General features: G+C 42.7%; 1 protein-coding gene across 2 annotated transcripts in view; it reads right to left on the bottom strand.

Moving 5' to 3' along the window:
• The window catches only part of Ccbe1 (collagen and calcium binding EGF domains 1), a 234,984-nt gene that overhangs the window by 27,883 nt on the left and 183,707 nt on the right, over positions 1–23,394 (bottom strand). Inside the window, exons 1-2 of one of the 2 annotated variants that reach the window (XM_006526021.4) lie at positions 4,863–5,462; positions 1–135 (exon numbers count right to left, since the gene is read on the bottom strand). In XM_006526021.4, the coding sequence (XP_006526084.1) occupies positions 1–135; positions 4,863–4,920 (193 nt within the window). In that variant the 5' untranslated portion in view covers positions 4,921–5,462. Of the gene's footprint in view, positions 136–4,862; positions 5,463–9,260; positions 9,314–23,394 lie in introns of those variants that run through there. The other variant, NM_178793.4, reaches the window with a different exon arrangement.

Below are 23,394 nucleotides of genomic sequence, written 5' to 3' on the forward strand. Positions count from 1 at the left end.
CCAGACAGTACGGTCTCTCCCGCTTTTGGTGTCTCTCGCGGTCATATCGGTATCCCGGGTAGCACGTGCACAGCACACGGCCGAAGTTATCCGTGCACTGCTGTTCACAGGGAGCTTGGGCACAAATGTCATAATCTGGAAGAGAAGAGTGGACTCACATCAATCTCAGCGTGAGGCGGGTGTCCCAGCCATAGCCTGGTACAGACACTGAGGGCTGCTCTTTGGTACGGGTTAAATGTGAAGCGCGACTGGCTACTTTTAGAGGGCTATTAATGCTTTCAACAGTACTGAGAGCCTACAATAGATGATTAATGCACGGCCTCTCCATGACTAATAGTGAACGTGCCTAGAATTTTCTTCCCTAAGTCACCTTCCCATCCTCCCATTTTCACCCTGCGGCCAGGTGCCGCAGCATCCCTGAGCACAGCCCACCCGTGCCTCAGCGTCCACGTGCCGCAGCATCCCCGTGCCTCAGCGTCCACAAGACCTCTTTTGTCTTCTCCTACAAATGTTACAGAGAGTGTACTCCTACTAGCAGAATGTAAAGACAGGGCAGAGCTGGTGACAGTTGAGTGTTATTCTGTGAGAGGAAGGGCTTGGGGTCAGGCAGGCTCTGAGAAGTAGCAGGGATATTTTGGAGTTGTGGAGACTTCTCAGAGCCTGTGCTTGCATGAGCAAATGTTACAAGGGTACTCACAGGAGGGTTGGTTCTGCACTCCAAGAAGTGAACTTAGACACATTTATATGGCTACGGATGTCTTATCAGCCTGAAGCCCGTGTAAATTAGAGTGGGTTCTCTATTACCCAAGGAATTAGGGTATATGTTCCTCTGGGAACTGATGAACTGGTGTTTAATGCATCTCTTGAAGGGCCTTTGGCTCGACGTCAGTAGCTCAGGCTCAGCGTTTGCTCCCAGCCAAGACTCAACATCTCATTAATCACCTCTGCTTTCCTCCCATGCTGACAGATGCAGTCTCTGTGGATACAGAGAGAGCCTGGCTCTGCTCTGCTCTGGTAAATATGAAGCCAAACAGGTGGGCTTGTCATCTCCTGATACAGGCAGGGTTAGTGTGACATGTTAGTCTCATGATGACCCGAAGCTGCCCTTTCTGAGGACTCCTTCCTACAGGTGAGAGTCCAGGTCTGTTCTGCCTGCATAGATGATACCCAGTCTTGCAAACTGTTTGGTTATATAGAATTTTCTCAATGAAATTCTAGGTTCCTTTAGCTTGAGAGCAAGGTCTCAGGATGGCTGGTGAGCCACCCTTTTCCAACCAGTGGTTACCATCATTGGGTAGCAAAGGACAAGATGGCCTAAAGGACTTGTGGTATCCAACAAGGCTTATTGTGAGAAGCAACTGTGCCAGTGTCCCCTTCTATTCCTGCTTCCCCGGGTGTCACTTCTGCCCCTTCCTGTGAGCTGTATTTCTCACAGTCACCTCTGCATCTGCAATCTTCTCCCCACACCCCCTGGACTACACACTTCTCAGTCTCTCCATCTTGTTGGTGATTTCTTTGGATTTTTTTTTAGTTGAATGAGATGTCAGTGTTTTAGCTGTTCTCTGCTGAGCTTAGGCATGAACTCTGACCATTTGTCTGTTGGGGACCCTGTTTTACTTCCCCAGAACCGAGATAACCCTAGATAGCCCTGTGTTTTTGGGTTTCCCAGAATTAAGATAAACCTAAGATAACCCTGTGTTTTGGGGGTTGCTATTGGTTTCAAGCCTGCCTTGCCTTCTTTTCTGTGGGCTATGTTCTATCTTGGGTCTATGGACATTTTTATTTTGATAGTCATCAACACCGGCCATCCCCCCCAAAGTATGGGTTCAAGATCCCATGGGGTCATGTTCTCGGAGTTCAGAGCAACAGCACTGACTGTCTAGTACCCCAGAGGTCTAGGATCCATCCAGAGATAATGTCTTTAGTCACGGCGACTCTTGATGTCATGTAACACCATGTAATACTTCTAAATATGTGCCTGAGAATAAGTCACTAGATCTCAAATGAACAGAGATCCAAGCTGGGTGTTTGAACAGGCAATGCGGGGACATGAGCTGAATGCCCCTGTTTTAAGTATTAGACTCTTACTGTCATCTGTTTTTGAAGCCTTGCTTCACCTTCTCAGAATCATCTTGGGCTCTCCTTGCGTAGTCATGTCAGGGTCAGTGTTCTATCTGTCTGATAGAACAAGATCTGGGAGGGCAACCTCTTTAACTTCTAGCTAATTCATCCTTCCTTCCTTCTTTCCTTCTTTCCTTCTTTCCTTCTTTCCTTCTTTCCTTCTTTCCTTCTTTCCTTCTTTCCTTCTTTCCTTCTTTCCTTCTTTCCTTCTTTCCTTCCTTCCTTCCTTCCTTCCTTCCTTCCTTCCTTCCTTCCTTCCTTCCTTCCTCTCTCTCTCTCTCTCTCTCTCTCTCTCTCTCTCTCTCTCTCTCTCTCTCTCTCCCTTCCTTTCTTTCTTTCTTTCTTTCTTTCTTTCTTTCTTTCTTTCTTTCTTTCTTTCTTTCTTTCTTTCTTTCTTTCTTTCTGTGTTTGTATGGACATATATGTGTGGGTCAGTGGTCAATGTTGGGTATATTTCTTGGGCATGTTCTCCCTTGCTTATTGAAAGTGGGTCTCTCACTGAAACTGGATGCTCCTGAAATCTGGAAGACTTGCTGACCAGTGAAGTCCCAGGATTCCCCTTAGCTCTGTCCCTGAAAATTCTGGAGTTACAGACACATCACCTGGCATTTTAATGTGAGCACTGGGAACCTGGACGTAGGTTCTCGTGCTTGTATCCTAAGTACTTTATCAACTGAGTTACTCCTCCCCTCCACCCCAGCCCCTTCTGTTTTGGTTACTTTGTTGTTGTTAGGAAAGCGTTTATTTCATCTTATAGTTTCATGTCACTGTCCATCACTGAGAGAAGTCAGGGTAGAAACTCAAGCAGAGCTGGGACTAGGAGACAGAACTGATGTGGTGGCCATGGAGTGCTGGTCACAGGTTTGTTCTCAGGGCTTTTGTAGTAGCCTTGACTATCTGTTTTGGTATGACGTCACATGTCCTTAGCTTTTCCTGGTGATGGTTAAGGCTTCCTTCTCCTCATCTTGCTAAGCTTTTTCCCACCCCAGGTCTGTTCTCTGGCTTCTAACATTTTGTGCTGATATCTGCTCTTCTGTTCCTTCTGATCTTGTGGATTGATGCCCCTTCCACTTTGTAGGTTTCCGAGGGGAACAGCGGTAATGAATTTACTCAGTCCTTTATTTTTGATGCTTGTTTTCTAGAGCCCACCTACTTTCAGTCACGCAGCTTCTATCTTTAAATTTTTATCTACTTTCTATCGTCTCAGCTCTGTTTCTCTTGGCATTATTCTAATTCAGACCCAGAGTCTCTGGTGCAAACAGCTTCTTAGCCAAGAATCTTCACCGGTAAATCCACTGTGTGTAAGTAACACTGCCAGGCTATCCTCCAAAAGGCTGAGCTCTGTGTAGGTCAACCCTTGCTCAGCTCATCCCGGCTTCTTATGTATGTAGAGGATGCCTAATTTGAAAACTTGATTCTGAGTGGCATGATGCTTTTGGATTTTGGAGCCTTTCAGATTTTCAGCTTAGGGATGCTCGGAAAGCAAGGTCTAGGACGATACTTCCCAGTCCAAGAACTCTGACATGTGAAGTTTATGTCTGGCCCTGAGCATTTCAGATGAGGGATGCTCAGTCTGCACTCATCAGGATTAAGCCATGGTTCAGTCTCATATTTGGGGTCTGGCATTTTAGCCCTCAAGACTTCCAAACTCTAGAGTCATTTATGAGTGTGTCTGTTTGGCTGGTTTTGTTTTGTTTTGTTTTGTTTTTTCAAGATGAGATTTCTCTGTGTAGCCCTGAATGTCACTTTGTAGATCAGACTTTGTAGAACTCACTTTGTAGATCAGGCTGGCCTCAAACTTGAACTGATCTGCCTGCCTCTGCCTCCTGAGTCCTGGGATTAAAGGTGTGCACCACCATGGCTTACACATTATCACATCTTTTCTTTGTCCTGTGTCACAGTCACAGCTTTTACCATCACACAAGCTTTTGCCTCCAAGTAAGTCCTGCCAGCTCCTTCAGACTTACCTCAGTGCCATACAGTTGACATTCTAAGCAGCTTCCAAGTGACACTGCCAGTGCCAAGTCTTTCTTGACCCTCAACATAGCCTTGTCTGTCTCATCAATACCCATAATGCTCTTCTCTTTCACTCAGATGTCCTGCCACCTTCCCTCACCTGCCTAACTTGAACACACAGAGTGCTTTTGTTGTTTTAAGGTAGGGTCTTGTTATGCAGCCTAGACTAGCCTTAGCTTGAGGTCGTTTTTCCATTTCAGCCTCTCCAGTGCTGGGATTTCAAGCACTGAGTCACTTTTCCCAGCTTGATTTTGAGGTCTTGAGGTTCCCATTTCCTCTCATAAAATACTGATAAGAAAACTACACATCTTCACATCACAGTGATCTCATAGTGAGATTAAATGCCACTCGAGGGACAGTGTCTGACTAGGAAAGTAAGCCAACTTTTCTGGCTTCTTGCTTTCAGTTCTTACTACTGTTTGGCCACCTGTCAGGGATGATGTCCCCTGGAATAAACAGCGTGATTCCCTCTCCAGCTGATGCTCAATTCATAACTGCTTAGCTGGAATGAATCTGTCCAACCATTCTGATATCTCACGGACACTAGGAGTCAGCAAGCGTTTTCTGGGAAAGGGCAGACCTTGGGTTTGCAGTCTTATATTGCAGCCACTCAGCCTTCCTGTTGCCATGTAAAGAGGCCACAGGCAGTGCTTAAAGAGGATGACTAACTCGATCTGGTTTCAATAAAACTTTATTTCCAAAGTAAGGTGGCCAGATTAACCTACCTGTAGGTATACTGTAGCTCACCGTTCTGGACAGTGGGAGGCAGCGTATTATCGTCATTTTCCATCATCAGCAGGTTTGCTTAGAAACTCTAGTCTCTTTTTTTTACTATCTGTGGGGCGGTTAATTTGAAAGTCAACTCAGTGGAGCCACAGTACCCCAATATTTGCTCTAGTTAAAAATCCCTCAAGAGGATGTATGTATGGTAAGTCAGTGTCCAGTATGCAGTTCTCCATGAGCTGGTAGTGTCCTCCCTTCACTGAAGGAGATTAAGCCTTCCTAAACTGTAGGAAGCTGATCTGCATCAAGAATATAATCTACTTCATTCGAATTTGACTGACTCAAAGGTTAATCTCATCCTAGGAACACACAGAAAGAGAGCCGTTGTGCTATCCCAGTCTACCATGTTTACTGAGTACTCGCCGGTCTACCCAACTCGAGTGTTCTCTCTTAGAGCTGGTGATCACATGGCTTTATGGTCTGCCAGCCTAGCTACCTCAGCTCCAAATAGAGTGTGCGCCTTTTAGGAAAAGTTAGAGAGATTCCACTGATTTCCTGCTGGGGTACTGGCTTCCTCATACCTGTGTCCCAGTCATAGAAAGAAGTTACTGTACCCACAGACAACTGATTCTAAACACAAAGCGGAAAATGCTCTGCTATTCTGCATATGCTAAGCAAGTGTGTGTGGACTATAGGGGCCCTTTGTATCTCATAGTGTTATTAATGCTATGGCCAGAGACTAACGCCAACAGAAAACTATGTGGATTCAGGTAAGATCAATATTTTAGATCCTCTAGGAATGAGGATTGGGAGCACCTGACCATGTGATGAGGACTGTGATTGGTGAGGTGAGACCTTTATTAGGCTAAAAGCACTAGGAATGAAAGGCAGAGAGAAGTATGGCCATGGGGCCAATAATGAAAATTAGGTCTATGGTTTTCCTGGGTATTCATTTCTTCTCTCATATAACATCTTTCAGCATCTATGTGCTGCTATCTTTATTCCCTTTCATATTGTGGCTCATACGATGGGTTAACTTCACATTATAACATTTAAGTACTATTCATTTTAACACCATATTGTTTATATTCTAGAATATCAGGGAGAAATTTTAGCATCGCTATGTAGCCTCCTCGGGGACATGTTTAGGCTGTTTTCTGCACAGTTATCATTGTGTCATGTGTCATGACCTTGTTACTTGAAGATCAAATATCCAAATACCCAGTCAAATATTTATTCTAAGATGTTTCTGTGTGGACTGTTTTGCTTTTGAGATAGGGTCTTACCCTGTAGCTCAGGAATTCACTTTGTAGCCCAGGTGCCTGGAGGCAATCCTTCTGCCCATGACCTCCATGTCCAGCTCATTTTTCTGTGTATTTTTAGGATGAGGTTTAACATATAAACTTAGTCAACTTTGAATCAATCAGATTATACTCTATGGGGAAGGGTCAGCCTTGCTTAGCTGTTGGAAGGAAGGCTGACCAATCTTATTGAAGAGGGATGCTGCTAGGAACTTGTCTTTGGATTTGAACCATAATGTGAACCAGGTGACGACTCCTACTTGACATTTGGGCTTGCATCTCCACATGCTCATGAGTCTGTCTTACCGGATACATCTTAATTACAATCTCTCTCTCTCTCTCTCTCTGTGTGTGTCTCTCTCTCTCTGTCTCTCTGTCTCTCTCTGTCTCTCTCTCTCTCTCTCTGTGTCTCTCTCTCTCTGTCTCTCTCTCTCTCTGTCTCTCTCTGTGTCTCTCTCTCTCTGTCTCTCTGTCTCTCTCTCTCTCTCTGTGTCTCTGTCTCTCTGTCTCTCTGTCTCTCTCTGTCTCTCTCTCTCTCTGTGTCTCTCTCTCTCTGTCTCTCTCTCTCTCTCTCTCTGTCTCTCTCTGTGTCTCTCTCTCTCTGTCTCTCTGTCTCTCTCTGTCTCTCTGTCTCTCTCTGTGTCTCTCTCTCTCTGTCTCTCTGTCTCTCTCTGTCTCTCTCTCTCTCTCTGTCTCTCTGTCTCTCTGTCTCTCTCTGTCTCTCTGTCTCTCTCTGTCTCTCTGTGTGTGTGTGTGTGTCTGTGTGTGTGTGTGTGTGTGTGTGTGTGTACACACATACCACTGATTAGCTCTGTGTCTAATCTGAAGTCCTGTCTATGTACTTGGTACTCCTCATCAGTCCTCCATCCAGGTTTTGAGTCATGGTCTCTCTTTGTCTTAGACTACCGTGGAGCCCACTCTACAGCCCAGATTTGCCTGGAACTTTTTAAAATAGAAGATTCAATTTCATTTGTTTTCTAATTACGTATCTGCGCATGTGTCTGCATGGGAGATACGCACATGAACTCAGGTGCCCACCGGGGCCAGGAAGGAGCATTAGATCCCCTGCAGCTGGAGTGACTGCTGGTTATGAGCTATCTGATGTGGTTGTTTGCAATAAAATTCTGGTCCCCTGAAAAAGTCATCCACCCCTTTAATTGCTGACCCTCCTCTCCAGCCCCTGACCTTTAACCTCTTGATCTCCCCTGTGTTGTCTCCCAAGTGCTGGGACAACAAGCTATGCCTTCAGCCTTGGTTCTTTCTTTTCATTCTTGAGTAGTAGAAAGCTCTCTACAAATGATATCGTTAGTAAGGGAAACAAGTAATCACTTTATTCCTTTAGATTAAAATAAACATTAAATGCTATTCTGGTGGAAAGCGATAGAACAAAGAGTTGCATACACTAGTATTGGGGCCTACTTTCCCTGGAAATATGCTTGCTGTTTTTTGGTGTTACCAGTCATGGGTGCTGTTGTCTTTAAGGTGAGGAATGTTAGATTTTGGCCAAGGCATTTGAAGCTTCAATGCCTACCATTTAAAAAATGGCAACCATATAGTATCCATATGTTTTTAATTCGGTTGAACACAATCTTTATTTAGGATCTTAAGTTGACAGGCCTAAACCTAATTTCCTTTGCTATTTGCCAAGCTGCCATGTAAATGATACAGCTGGTGACCGAGCAGAGCTGAGGTTTGCTGGAACTCTTCTGACTTATGTGATTTTTCCTCCCACCTGGTTCTCACCCACAGGACCAACCAGGACAGAGCTTCTCAGCTCAGAGAGACCTAAGGCATGAGAAATCACGTATGGATCTATTGCCTAACAGCCTCCCCATGGGTAATCTATGGTTTAGCAAATTCTTTCATCCTTTGTCAATGAATTCAAAATGATAGAGACATTTTGCTCCATGAGATAACGCAACAGAATTAGCTTGTCTGGGTTCCCAGGCTCCTAGAGCAGCGGTTCTCAATCTGGGTCCCAACTCCTCCGGGGGTTGAACAACTCTTTTTACAGGGTTTACCTAAGACCATACAAATATCAGGTATCTGCATTGCAATTTCATAACAGTAGCAAAATTGCAGTTATGAAGTAACTAATGAAAATAATGTCATGGTTAGGGGTCACGACAACTTGAACTGTATTAAAGGGCTGGAGCTTTAGGAGGGCTGAGAACCACTGCTCTAAAAGAGATACAGCTTCTAGAGCAATGGTAAAGAAAACTATTTCATACACCCTACTCCCTGACCCAGCCCCAGCACAAGAACATGAACTCCTGGCTCTTCAGACAGTCTTCCATGTCAATACCTTGTTGGAATATTTTGTAGTGCTCCTCTCCTACCTACAACCTGGGCAGCTTTCCTTGATTGATGACCCAGCTCAAGTCTCTCTATTCTGAGTCTGCCTCTGTCCACTGAAGCTCTGGGTTGTGTCTGCCGTGAATGTCTGTCTCTATAATAACGCCTTTGTGGTACCTATTGATGTTTGTAAACACGGCAGCAGCAACCACCACTCATCAAGTACTTTATAGTGATCAGCCCCATGGATTAAGTCCTATAAATATGGCACAATGCTTCCGATGCTTGTATGACATCATAGCAAAACCTGACTGTGAAAGCCAATGCTTAAAGTTCGATTAAGTAGCATACAAAATCATAATTAAAACCTGCTCAGAGTGTTCAGTGTGATCCACCTGTTGTCCCTTTGCTCTGAAGCACGTGACAAGAGGATCAATCTTTCTAATTTTAGGGCTAGGCTGTGTAATTGGGTAGCATCATAAGAAATCATCTAAAGGGATTGCAGTTCCATGCACCGGAGCAGGGAGAGAGTGCAGGAAAGGAGTATGTTACAACTAGTGCATATAATACCAGAGAAGAGTTTACAGCTTGCTAAGCATGGACCCCCCAATCTAAGCATGTCAGTGAGTCACACAGAGCACACCGCAAAGAATCCAATCATCGAAAAGGAGAATTACAATTACATCCATAGCTCGGCGCACATAATGCACATATAGCTAACACATTCCATATGCACACAAACTTTGTAGGCTCTGGTAATCAGTCATGAAAAGGGGAGATGAAATCATCTATTAAATTACATACCTTCTGGAATACACTGTCCAAGAACAAATTTATATCCTTTGCAGCATTTTTTCCTAAGAGACAAACAAAAAAAAAAAGCATCTTAGTCATGACATTAGATCGAAAATAAAATTATTTAGGGTTACCGATATTGTAGAAAATAACATGTCCACAAAAAGATATCGAGGTGGAGTATTTTTAATATACTCTGTGGTTAAAAAGAAAAATATTAAAATCAGTTGACCACATCTTCCAAATACCAGAATCTACCACATAATATATAAAATCAACCCTCTGGGTCCCACAAGGTAGATTAATTGCCTCTGAAGGACAATATGGTTTTAGTGTATAAAGGGAGGACCACGGGACAAGATTAGATGAATCCTGAGCGATCACGTACCACGGCCACTTTTCCACTTTACTTCTAATCAAGTAAGCTGTGTGCTCAAGGAAAGCATATTCTCAATGACTACAAGATGTGGAGTTGCTAATAGATGCTTGTACAAATGTGATCCCCCCCCCCAAAAAAAAAAAGACCATCAGGGATTCAACTCCCAGATGTCAGAACAGCCAGACTTCAAAGTAGCTTCTTATTTATGCTTCAAAGACATAAAGGAAAATACACTTGTAATCAATTAAAAACATTGAGCAAAGAAACAGAAACTTTTATGACTGGAAACTCTAAGGCTGGCCAAATGGTTCAGTGGGTTACAGTATTTTGCGTTCAAGTTTAAAGGTCAGAGTTCAGTTCCTCAATACCACCAGAGAAGGCGAGGACGGACTCCTGAAAGCTGCCCTTTGACCTCTACATGTGTGCTATGTTATGTGCCCTCCCCTCCCCCTCTATAATAATAATAACAATAATATAAAAATTGGAATTATAAAACTATAGAACTTCTCTCTATATTAAAATAGAACCGTAGCAGAAACACTTGATGGTCAGTTTATGCCACTGCCTTGGTGATTCAGCTTTGAGACACCAAAGACAAATTCCCAGAAGAAAACAAATGGTATCGGCAGTGGGAGGGGCCCCCTGTCCTTCAACACTGCTTCCCTCCCTTGCCAGCCATCTAAATGGGACCAATGGTCCATGTCCTGGTGGGCTTGGGGCTTTCTGAGTAGCTCACTGACCTATTTTTTCATTTGGATGTAACCCCCAAATATCGGGAGAGACCGATCCCCAACTGGACAATTCTCTCCACCCAATGAAGCTCCCAGTACTGGGAATGAGTTATATCTAACTGAGTTTTTGGCTAAAGAAGTACCCGGGCTATTGCCAAAACTATTGGTTGCTCTCCATAAACTGACGGCAACACCTACACGACTCGTATTCAACACAGACAAGTCCAATTGGTACCTTCCTAGGATTTTCACCTCTATTGGCTAATGTTTATGGTACTGAAAGGTACCCTGCATGCTACCATAGGGGAGAGGTCACCATGAACACAGCTACAAAACCATCCTTCTACAATAGTGACCTGCCTACAATATATGTTGCTAAAAATAATGGCAAAAATCGTGTGGGAGTAACCAACCAATATTTGACTTAAGACCCACTCCATGAGATGGCACAGATATTTCTTGTGGCTTGTGTGGCCGAGAACCTGAAACTACATAGACCAGGAACATATGGGGAAACTCAAATACTACTCTTCTGTTAAGTAAAGCAATAAGATGACTCTTAACAGCTTCCTGTGATATCCATAGATCCGTGCTGTGCTCAGCCCTCTCAGAGAAGCCTCTTCCTGAAGCAGGTGGAAACATATAGAGCCTAGAATTAGATAATATCCAGAGAATGAGAGATTTTGAAACATTCAAATCTAAATAGGGTGTCTCCATCAAATCCTTCCCCTCAGGGTTTAAGGAACCCCACAAAAGAGGATGTGGGAAGAGTGTAAGAGCCAGAGGGCATGGAAGGCAGCAAGGAGTCAAAGCTTTCTAGGCACAGCAGGGCTTGGTGCACATATGAACTCACAGAGACCATGGCAGCATGCACACATGGGGCTCTAAAGCTGAAAAGAGAAGTGGACTCATACCCACACCCCAAACTCAAAAACCTATCTTCAATTTATAGCCACTTGCAAATGAAAAGTTAGTTTTCTCTAAGGAAACAAAGTCTTAAGGGTAGACTCCATGTCCAGCGGTAGATGGCTGACAGAAAACAAACTCCGCAGAGGTTCTTTGCCTCGTTATGTTGTCAGGGACTTTTTTTTTAACCTTACAGCTCATTTGCATGTATATTATAGCTTCTGGTTTGGAGTCTTTGTGGGATTCCTTAGTGTGCAAACCTGTGGGCCTTTACATCTCTATGTATTTCTTGTGCTTTTTCTTTGGTTCCTCTTCTTGTTTAGTCCTCTTCTGATTTGTTTGTTTTTTGATTTATCATATTTTAATTTATTATAATTTTTTTACATGCTTGCTTCTTTTCTAAGGAAAGCCATAAAAGGTATAGACCTGGATTGGGGGCGGGGAGGTAGGCAGAAACTGGGAGGAATGGGCAGAGAGGAAATCATAACCAGAACATATTGTTTGGGAAAAAATCCTTTTCTATAAAATAAATATAAAGATTGTTTTATAGTCTATAGTATTGGCCAGTTCAACTCACATGACTTGTCTACCAAGTGAATTACTACTTGGAGGAGATATTTTAGCAATCTCTTCTAAAAACGTAAGTTTGTTACAAGGTGCCTACTCTGTAAATCTTTGTAAAACTTATTAAAAGTCACACAAAATCATATTTGTAAGAGACTCTGAGGTTGGGTTGGCTCTGATGCCTCATTTCATCTCCTCCTTTAACATCTCTCCCAGGGAGGCCAGCTATGGGGCCAACCTCACTTCAGAAGCACACAAGTGAGCTGTCCTTATGAAAACAAATGCTGGGATACAGGATATGAGCAGGATATGAGCATCTCTTCTAGAGGACCGGGGTTTCATTCCCAGCATCCACATAGCAACTCACAACCAGCTATACCTCCAGTTTCAGGGGATCCAATGCCCTTTTCTGGTCTCCAAACATTTATATGATGCACAGAGAAGGATGTAGGCAAAACACACACACATACACGGAGACACAGAGAGAGACAGACAGAGATAGAGACAGAGACAGAGAAAGAAATGGTGTCAGGATGTTCTTGAGTCAGAAACAGATTTGAGCAAAAAGATAAATGGTCACCTTCCCCACCCATATTTTTTCTGCCTGTCTTGTACTCCCAAGATAGATGGACTTGACCCCCTCTTCAGCATACTTTTAGATGGAAACCATCTACTCACTGAGCTAGCCAGCAACTTTTCCCATTGACTAACATTGCACATGGCACCTCCTGTCAGAACCAGGAATGGAGAGCTTGGCACTCTAAGTAGGCATGTCTTCTTTCCACGGTGAGGTCGTGTGACTAGAAGAGTTGAACACCTACCCTAATACAATGCTAATAAATAAACAGGCTTGGGAATAGCCCTCTCCCCACAATCTGAGCAGCTCCGTTAACGTTAACAGAGTACTCCAAAGTCCAAGCAACAGAAGACCATTGGCTCAGCCATGCCCGAGGACCATTGACTCAAACGGTAAAGCTTGCCATAATGTAGTAGGCTATGAGAGACAGGTTTATGTTGCTTGTCTTTCCTTAAGGGAAGTGGCGATTTATATAAACAGCAAACAGCCACTGATGTACAAGTGTTCCAGTGACAGTTTACAGTATCAGTATGGATGACATAATTAGGCATAATTTCCCAACATCTCCAACTAAAATCTCTCACTCCCAGGGAGGCCCATGTGGAACACATCAGTGTTAGGTGATGACCAGGGAGTCCACCTTGACATTTCTATGGAACCGAAACCCAGCCTAGCTTTCCACAGTTTAGAAAACAGTCTAAGCTGCCTGCAGCCAAAAGGAACACCATCTTTACAGCACAATTCATTACAACTTTACAGTTACGACCTGCTGAGATACTTGTAGCTGTTCTTTAGGATGGCGTGAGAGGGAAAGCAGAGTTCTGGATCACTCTGTGATCCACGAGAAAGTTGGGTGGAAAAACATATGTTTTTGATACTTAAATCTAACATCATCCAAGTACGAGGTGGTTTTTTCTCTCTCTCTCTCTACTTCTATGTAAGTGCTACAGCTTAGGTACAGCTCTTAACATACCCTAACACACACGACAGATCTCATACTACATGGTATCACCCCCATTCTCTTTCTTCATTCAAGACATTACTCTTGGGAACTGTCCACATTTTGAGCATTTGAAAGGTTCTGGACTGTGCAGGTTGTTTTTCCTGGTTCTATTATTTCTTTTGAGGAAAATGTGGGGGGATGAATGGATGCAGTTTTGTGTGTGTGTGTGTGTGTGTGTGTGTGAGTGTATACACACACATGCCTGCATGGAGGTGACAACATCAAGAGTTTTCCTTAGTTGCTCTCCATGTTATGTACATACATATGCACTTTTTAAAAAAAATTGATAGGGTCTTAGTGAACTTAGAGTACAAGGACTGGGTCAGACAGGTTGGCCAGTGATCTCCAGGTATCTTCATGTGTCTGCCCTACAGTGCTAGGGTGACAGATGCACACTGTAGTGCATAGCTTCTTCTTGGATAACTTTTTACAAGATAAAATGACAGCCAAAGTGATTTGACTTTCAAAAGACTCAAGAGAAGTTCCGAGTTTCAGGCTGGGTGAAAACCACTTAAATACCAGCTTAACTAAGAACTAATGTGCACTTTGAGTTTCTCTTTGTTGCATCATTGAGCCCAGCCCTCTGTTCCAGCGAAGAGGTGCTCAGATGTGAGGCCACCTTCTTATTTTCCCCAGAATTCCTGGGAAGACCTGACTATGTTGCATGTTAAATACTCACCAGTCATAGATTGCCATTTAAAAACAAACGAAAGAATCTCAAGCCTAGGAAAATAAACCCCGGCTACATACATCACATCATGCCAAAGACTTCTTACAACACAATTTACATGTAAAAAATTAAGATAGCCCAAGTGAAATCTTGTCATGCAAGCCAGGCACTTGTTAGACTGAACTCCAAACACTGCTGTGCAGTTTTTATCTTTAAGAAAAACAAACTGCTATGAGGAATGCTTGCTGGGACTCTGGAGAGGCAGCCCTTCTTAATCCACTTCATGTGTTAGAGCTGGGTTTCCAAACGAGGATGCTTTTCTCATTTCTTGGCAAGAGGAAGTGGTGAGTAGATTGTTATTACATAGCAAAGGCAACATCTGCTAATCAAGACAGCCTAAAGATGGTTCCCTTGGGTGTCCCTGGGAGTTAGCACATGAATAAAATGGTAAATAAAAACTACGCAGCTAGAAATACAGCCCATCAGTCAGGTGAGTGTGTGTGTGTGTGTGTGTACTCAGTTTTAGAAGGGAAAAAATGAAATTTCAAGATCAAAATAAGTCTACCAGGCTATTTTCTGGTCATTATATTAGCCTAGAACTTTTAAAGACTAGAAAGGACTTTGAAGGGTCAAATAAGGTAGTAGACAAATATTTAAACCCTTACTGTAATTTCCTCCAAGTTTTGCTTGGGGTTTCTCTTACATGACTGCTCACTCACACACCAGATACACAGATTTGCTATTTAATGGGAGAATTGTGTGTTTGATAGCATTTAGCAGACCTCAGCATCAGGCTCTTCTTAGCTGATGCAGAATGGGTTATGGGGTCCAGAGAAATCGACTTTACCATTCTGACTCTGTTGTTTAATGAGCTAAGGATGTGACTTCAGGCCGGCCTCCTACACTTGCTGGGCTTCAGCTTTCCCATGGACAAACATGGAAACATGTTATTGGCCGCAAGGGACCATTGTAGAGATCATAGACCATATCATGGATGTGCCCAGCACAGGTCTGGTTTGGGGACAGAATAGTGTTTATACTGTGGCTTTATAATTTCAATGAGCAAACAGTAAAAACAACTTCTCCCAGTTGCTCTTATCTTAAAACTCATCTTTCTTCCACCACCACCTCCTCCTCCTCCCTCTCCTTCTCTTCTTCCTCCTCCACCACCTTCACCTCTACCACCTCCACCACCTTCTCCTTCTCCTCCTCCTCTACTTCCTCCTCCTCCTCCTCTATATTGGCAATAGATTTTCTTTCATACAATATATTCTGATTGTGGTTTTCCCTCCCCCATCTCCTCTCTGGTCCACTCCATTTTCTCACCCACTCAAACCCACACCCTTTATTTCTCTCTCTTATTAGAACACAAACGGGCATCTAAGATAATACAGATGGTGATGCAAAGACATTGAAACCAAACTCAAATGCTGAAAAAGCAAGCAGAAAAATCAAGAGTCAAGGAAAAAAAGCACAGGAAACATATACTCACAAGCATAGGAAATCCATAAAAATAAAACCCGAAACCATAGTATTTAAGCAAAAGATCTGTAAGAACAAAAACCATTTAAAAATGCCATTGAGTTTGTGTTGGCCATCTACTGTTGGGCATTGGGCCTGCCCTTAAATGTGGTTTGTATCCCCAGTGAGAGTCCATTAGAGACAACTAACTTTGCCATTGCACATGGTTTTCAGTTGGATATAGCTTCAGGGTTAGGGACTGGGGCTTGTGTCTACTTTCCATCTCAGTGCTGGGACCTCATCTGATGCTATTTTGAAAGGTGTTGTTTTTCATGACTTTCCAGTCTATTTATTATTTGTTTACAGTAAATTACTGCTTTTCTGTCTTAATAAAGTAGCCTGCTTCTTTGTTAAAAGGGTGTAATATCTGTAGAAGCATTCCAGTGAAATTTTGGAGGTCATTTATGAATACAGACATATCATCTGTACATAAGGATACTTTCTTTGACTTCACCCATTCTTATTTGTATCCCCTGATCTCCTTCAGTTGTCTTAGGACTTCATGTACTGTACTGAATAGGTATGGAGAGAGTATACTTTCTTGACGTGTTCCTGATTTTCGTGGGATTGCGTAGTTTCTCTCCATTTAAATTGATGTTGGCTCTGGGAGTGATGTAGACTGCCTTCACTATGTTGCCGTATGTCCCTTGTAACCCTAACCTCCCCAACTTTTAACTTGAAGGAGTGTTGGGTTTTCTCAAAGGCCCCTTCTTAGTCTAACGAGATGGTTGTGTGGTTTCGTCTTTCAGTGTGCTTATATGCATGAGTTACAGGTTTACATATGAGGAATGATTCCTTCGCATTTCTGAGATGAAGGCTATTTGATGATGGTAGATGATCTTTTGATGTGTTCTTGGATTTGGGTTCCAATTATTTATTGAGTTTTTTCTATCTACATTAATAAAGAAAATTGTTCTGTAATTTCCTTCCTTTGTTGGGTCTTTATGTGGTTAATGTATCAGGGTAATTGTGATCTCTTAAAAAGAATTGGCAATGTTCCTTCTTTTTCTTCTTTGTGGAATGATTTAAGAGTTATTGACATTAACTCTTCTTTGAGAGTCAGGGAGAACTCTGAGCTGAATGCTATTGGTACTGGGCTTTTTTTAGGGGAGGTGGTAGACCCTTAACTGTTGCTTCCGTTTTAGTGGGGGTTATAAATCCATTTAAATTGCTTACCTGATCTTGATTCAACCTTGTAGATGGTATATATCAAGAACTTTCCCTACTGCTTTTAGGTTTTCCAGTTTGGAGGATAGAGTACAGGATTACAGGATTTTAAAGAAGGTCCTTATGATATTCTGGATTTCCTAGATGTCTGTTGTTATGTTTTCATCTCTAATTTTATAAATTTGGATTTTCTCCATCTCTCTCTCTCTGTTAATGGGGAATGTAGATAATTGATGCCTAGAGTTATCAATGAGTAGAGTTTGTTGATTCTCATTATCTTGTCATTCTGGTATGACTCATCCTCCCCGACTCCTGGTTTGCTGGTTTGGTATTATTTATTCCTTGTATTTTCTTGGTGTAGTTAACATCTTGAAGTTTCCTTATAGTGCCGTTTGTAGAGCAAGACTTTTAAACAGACACTTCTTACATTTGGGTTCATCAAGAAAAATGTTCTGTTACTGTGATAGTTTGGCTGTGTATAACAGTTAGAACTGGCATCTGTGGTCTCGTAGAGTTTGAAGAACATCTGTCAAGGCCCTTCTGGCTAATAGAGTCTCTACTGAAAACCAAATATTTTTCTAATAGATCTACCTTTATATGTTATTTTGTCTTTTTTCCCCTTCTAGATTTTAATATTGTTTCTTTGTACTGTATTTTTGGTGTTTGGATAATTATGTGTCATAGGAATTTCTTTTCTGGTCCAGTCTACTTGGCATTCTATGTGCTGCTTTTACCTTGATATCTTCTCCTTCTTAAGGTTAGAGAAATATTTTTCAATTTTTAAAAAAAATTTTTTTGTGCCTTTGACTTGTGTTTCTTCTCCCTCCTCTATTCTGATTATTCTTAGATTTCTTCTTTCACATCTTGAATTGTTCTCTTCACTTCATTCAGCTGTGTTTTCTTGGTTTTCATTAATTTATTTATTCACATCCCTTTAAGGTCCTTAACATATGCGTAATAGTAATTTTGAAGTCCTTGCTTCTGCTATATTGCATTTCTCAAGCCCTACTGTAGTAGGGCTATTGGGATCTGGTGGAGATGTACTATCCTAGATGTTATTATGTATATTTTTATGATGTCTAGACATCTTCCTTGGGGATAATTTTAGTTCTGGGTATTAGTATCTGGGCCTTGTCTCTGCTGGGTGGGAATTCCATTCCTTGCTTTCTGTTGCCCTCTTTGAATTTTAGGAGAGTGTGGTTAGTTTGGGTTTTCTGTTAAGCGATGTTTCTGAGTCCTTATCCTTGGAGGTCTCAGGTAGAAGGTGTCTTTAGGTATTGGGTGTTTACAGGAAGGAATGAGATAGAAGGGGTCAGTGCTGAGGATCTACAGAAAGGAGGAAAGCTTGGTCTGCCATGAGGTTCTTTGGAGTCTCCGGGTATTGAAGTCAGAAGTCAGGCCCCTGCTGGTGGTCTGCTATAGTGTAGGGGATGAAAATGGGTAACTGGACATGGAAGACAGAAATGAAAGTGAAGATTGCCTACCTGATCCCCAGGGAAGTGTTTCCAGTAGGTCCCCAGGTAAGAAAGTGCCTGCGTGTGTTGGCTGACACAAAGGGATGGGGTAAGAGACAAACACTGGGGTTCTGAGGATTCCCCAGGAAATGGAGACAGAGCAGGAAGGCAGACTCAGCCTGATGGTCTGCTATGGGGCTAGAGATGAGACTGGGAAATTGGAGATAGGATAGACAGAGTGAAGGTCACCTATTTGACTCCTAGGCCAGCAGGGCCAGCAGGTTCCCAGGTAATGAGTATCTCTGGGTATTGGGGTTGACCTTTCTTCCATTTCGTAAAGGCATATTTCTCCATCCAAAACCAAAATGGAATGGGAGAAAGGAAGAAACTTCTGATTTCATCCAGGCAACAAAGTATAACTTTTATCCACCCTCTCTGTCACAAACTCACCCCAAATAATAAGAATAAAAAGCAAACTTGCAAATCTGTATCCCAAGGACTTAAGGGACCACTTTCTCTCAAAAGCATAGGATGGGTGGATCTAATTGATAAAAGGATGAGGGATAAAGGGGGATGTGCTTTCAAATGTGGTAACAACAGAGAAATAACCTCACCTATTCTGTAGAACCTTAGCAAGGCTTACAAGGCTCCCACCAGCTATTGAAGAAAACTGAGGCCAGAAGGCAGGTAAGGTCACTTGACAGTCTTCTGAGAAATTTTATTCTTGTTCCCTCCCAAGCTCCAGGCAGTCCTTGGAATACCCTTTTCCCACCACTGTGAGAAATGTATTCATTTTGGAAAACTGTCCTCAGAAATTCCAGACTCTGGGACAGAGCCTGGTGGAAGCTCCCATGGGTAGGTAACACTACTACCATCCAGACCCAGGCATCCCAAGTGTTAAAGAATTCCTTTAGTCTATCGTTTCCTCTCCAGGAGATGGCTGCAAGAGGAATGGCTTCAGAGATAGAACATTGTCACAGTTCCTCCACATCCTAAATGAGGACAGATGAGCCCTAAAGCAAAACATAACAAGCAAACAAACAAAACAAAGCATAAACAAAATAAAAACCTAAAACACACCAAAACCAAAACCCAAGAGTTAGCATAATTTATGTTCCCCATGCCAGCCAGGCTGTAGTTCGCCTGAGAAGAAAGCCTGTTAACAACCTCTTGCCAGCGAGTGTACAGATGAGGGTCCCTTGGGGCTTGTTTTTTTAAGGGCTCAGTGTTTTAAAGAGAGTCTGAATAACTCTGTCGAGATCCTTGAAATGAGGGATGTTTTCTGTCTCCCTTTCAACCTTTTCCTTCTGTTGGAAATCTTTACTGTGCTTTGCTTAGCTTCGTGCAAGCTCCTACAATTCCTTTCACACCAAAGCCCTGAGAACAGAAGCAAATAAAATGATTCACTTCCCATCTGGGCATACTTGGCTCTGCCTTTTAACAGGCCTTAACCAGAGAGTGCCACTCCCAAGCTAATGCCATATGTAGTCTAATGTCTCATACTGTAATCGTTAAGCGTAAACCCAGAATGAAACCAAGGGACACTCACAACCTACTCATCTACTGCTCTGCACTTTAACCTTGTTATTACCAAGTCTTGACAACAAACATACAAGAATCATGATGAACCTGCTGGTGTGTGTACAACCACACATGCTTAAGATCAAATGAGGACAGCGCTTCCTAAAAAAAGTGAGCAGAGTTAAATGTGTCATTAGGATCCCTCTTAGGAGCAGAGAAAGTACTTGCCCTGACACTGCACACCAGTGCTCACAGCAACACCAGTCTCAATGTCCCAAAGAATGCCCACTGATGGGGAGATAAACACAAGATGTTCTCTCTCTCTCTCTCTCTCTCTCTCTCTCTCTCTCTCTCTCTCTCTCTCTCTCTCTCTCATACACACACATAAACACACATACACACACAGAGACAGAGGCAGAGGGAGACAGAGAGAAAGGCAGAGAGAAACAGAGACAGAGATGGGGGCAAGAATTGGTCTTAACAAAGATACTCCAACATATGACAGCATGGATAAAACTTGAAGGGATCATAAGTGAAAGAGAAAACAGAGCTTGATAGATTCCACTCAATTAATGAGCTCAGAGCCCTTAAGTCTACTGTGCCCCCTTTATATACCTAAGTTCCTACTGGGTTTGTAAGTTCTCAGATGGAAGCTATGTTTTTCCCAGCCTCTCTTCCTACTCAGGGTGATGTTGTGACTTACACTTGGCTAACAGGATGCCGGAGGATGTAACAATTTTTGATTTCCAAGTAGCATCCTTCAATGGCAAGGCACACGTTCTCTCTTCCCTTCTCAGCTTCCCCCAAGGTGGGCAAGGTGTGTGTGTGTGTGTGTGTGTGTGTGTGTGTGTGTGTGATTGTGGTGGTAGAATGGGAAGTCAGCATCAACTCTGAGTGCTAATCATATCAGCTTGACAGAACTTAGAACCATCTCTGAGCCAAGCCTCTGAGCCTGTGTGTGACCACATTTCCAGGAAGGTCTAGCTAAATGAGATTGCCTCTGAATGCGGCTGGCATGGACTATGGTTTTAGAATAAGAGAAAAGAGAAAAGAATGTGTATAAATCTTTGATTCCTGGCTCTGGACATAATGTGACCAGCTACCTAATGCTGCTAACCATGGATTCCCTGCCAGCATACCCTCAGATCTGATCTTGTCAGGTATTTTGTTACAACAATGAGAGAATTAACTAATACATTGGGTGACAGGAAAATCAATACCAACGGAAGCTGAGTCTAAGACACTTGGATCATCAAGAGAGCCAAGGACACCTGACAGTGTTGTGCAAGAGATGAAAAAAATCCATCTTGTTCAAGATATTATTTTTGGTTTTGGTTACTGGAACATAACACACATTCAAAGCCAAAGTGACAGAACAAATTGGATCCATGGGAGAAAGACTACTGAAGTGCAAAGTTAGTAAGCAGAAAGGTGCCCAAAGAACATGTAGCCTTTAATTTGCTCCAGAAACAAATTGCATAGGGCCTTTGAACCTTATGGACTGCCTATCCTTGAAATGCCAATGTCTGGAGCTTTCCTTGTGAATTATCCAAAGTTGGGGATGCTTTGCCCTGATGGGGCTATGATCTTTCCTTTTCTCACAGAGCAGGTTGAGTTTTCTTAGCAGCTAGACCTTTTTTTTTTTTTTTTTTAATACTGCACCATGGAAACGGAGCATTTCCATCTTAGATCTTAGTACAAGACTGTGCAGATATAATCTGCTAATCCAAGTGCTGCCTATAAGCTGATCACTTGGGAATTAAATGAGAAAGTCTAAAAGTGCTGTTTGCCATGAAAAGACAGAGGAATAGATTAGAGAACTTCTTGTAGGCTAGGTAATTGTGACATTTCATCTCCTATTTCACATATATATAGAATCCTGATGGAAATAAAATATACCTGGTATTAAGTCAGATCTGAGTCATTGGAGGGAGAACGTCATCCAAAAGCCAGCCTTCTCCTTTTAAGTCATTTGCATCTGGAAGCAGCCATCTATTTAATCTAAAACCTGAACTTTATAACCAACAACTTAATATCATAGTCAAAAATCGAAGAGTAGGTCCTGGAGAGATGACTCAGCAGTTGAGAGTACTAGCTGTTCTTCCAGATGACCCTGGGCTCAATTTCTAGAACCAGCATGTCTGCTCACAAAGGTCTATAGACTAAACTTCCAGGGGATCTGATGATCTGATGCCCTCTTCTGTTCCCTTTGGGAACTATCTGAACATGGGGTGTGCACATGCTCACACACACACACACGCACGCACGCACACACGCACGCACGCACACTGATACACATAAAAAATAAAATAAAATTTCGAAATTTCTTTTTAAAAATTTAAGAGTTTTTAAAAACTCAGTGTTCAATTTGGCCCAATTTAACCCATACTTAAGACCTTCTTATAAGGCAAGCTATGGATTTTCCATAGATTATTTAATTCTCACAATCCTTCCTTACAACTAAGAAAACACAGACCTATAGCACCTATCAGTAGCTGAGCTGGGACAAGAACAAAGGCTACCGAAGACCAGGGATGACCCCTGCCATGAGCTAGTGTCGCAGGAGACAGGGACATGTCAATGATTGGGAACTGGTCCTCAGTGACAGTCAGTGGCAGAAATATACATGTGTGGCTAGGGATAACAGCAGACAGAAACAAAAACATCCCAGCAGTCAATACACAGGGAAGAACATCCATTCAATTTCAGGAGCCAGAGGAACACAGGCATGCTGTCATTGTGGCCACCTCAGAATAACATGCCAGGATACATGACAGAGCGGCATTAGTGGCAGAGGCCTCTTTAGAGAAATTCTATGTGGTAGGCAGGGTAACTTGCTGACGCTGACTATCAGCTTCATTACTAGCTTGCTTGAACCCAGTAGTTGAGCTGGGAATCTAAGCTCCCTTCCAGGCAATGGGTTCCTTTTACCCCTTATCCAGTAATTAATTAAGATAGCCTCAGGGTATAATCCGAAATTGAATTTACTTAATATGGAGGTCATAAGAGCCACAGCTCATGGCTAGAAGTTTATATAAAATTAATATAGACAGAAGCATTTAAAAGGAGACTGAAATATATCCAGAGGTGGCGTCTAGAGGTTGCTAAGGCACAAAAGACTGTGAGCACCGAAAAATGAAGACGGGCTCTGAAATTTTTATAGGTACCCAAGATTTCATAAGATGCTAGAGTAGAGAAGGAGGCTAGAGAGGCCAGGCCTGGGGATAGGCACCTGTGCTTGCGGACACTTGGAAGATGGTGCAAAAGGCCAACCTGGGAAATTCCATCTCAAGATGTGAGATGAACTCAGTGCATAGCTCACTGGTAGAGTCTCTGTGTAGCTTTGCTCATGGTGTTAAATCACAGAAATGGGAAGCAAACCAGAGTAGTAGCTTTATAGAGAATGCTTTGTTATGGGGGATACGCTCATCTCCTCTGCTGCTTACCTGTATGAACCCTAAGAGGGCAGAGGTAGAATCCCAGCTGCTCCAAGCACTTACCCCAGTGTCTGAATGATCACAGTTGCTCTGTCTGTTTTTGCTCAATTAAAGTTGGCTAGAATTCTTTCTTCTGGAAAGAACCTTAGATACTCTTTATAAAAAGAGACTTCACGGCTCTCTCTCCTCTTCCTTTTCTCTCCCCCCCCAACC

Source organism: Mus musculus, chromosome 18 (genome assembly GCF_000001635.26).
Source record: "Mus musculus strain C57BL/6J chromosome 18, GRCm38.p6 C57BL/6J".
Lineage (NCBI taxonomy): Eukaryota > Metazoa > Chordata > Mammalia > Rodentia > Muridae > Mus > Mus musculus.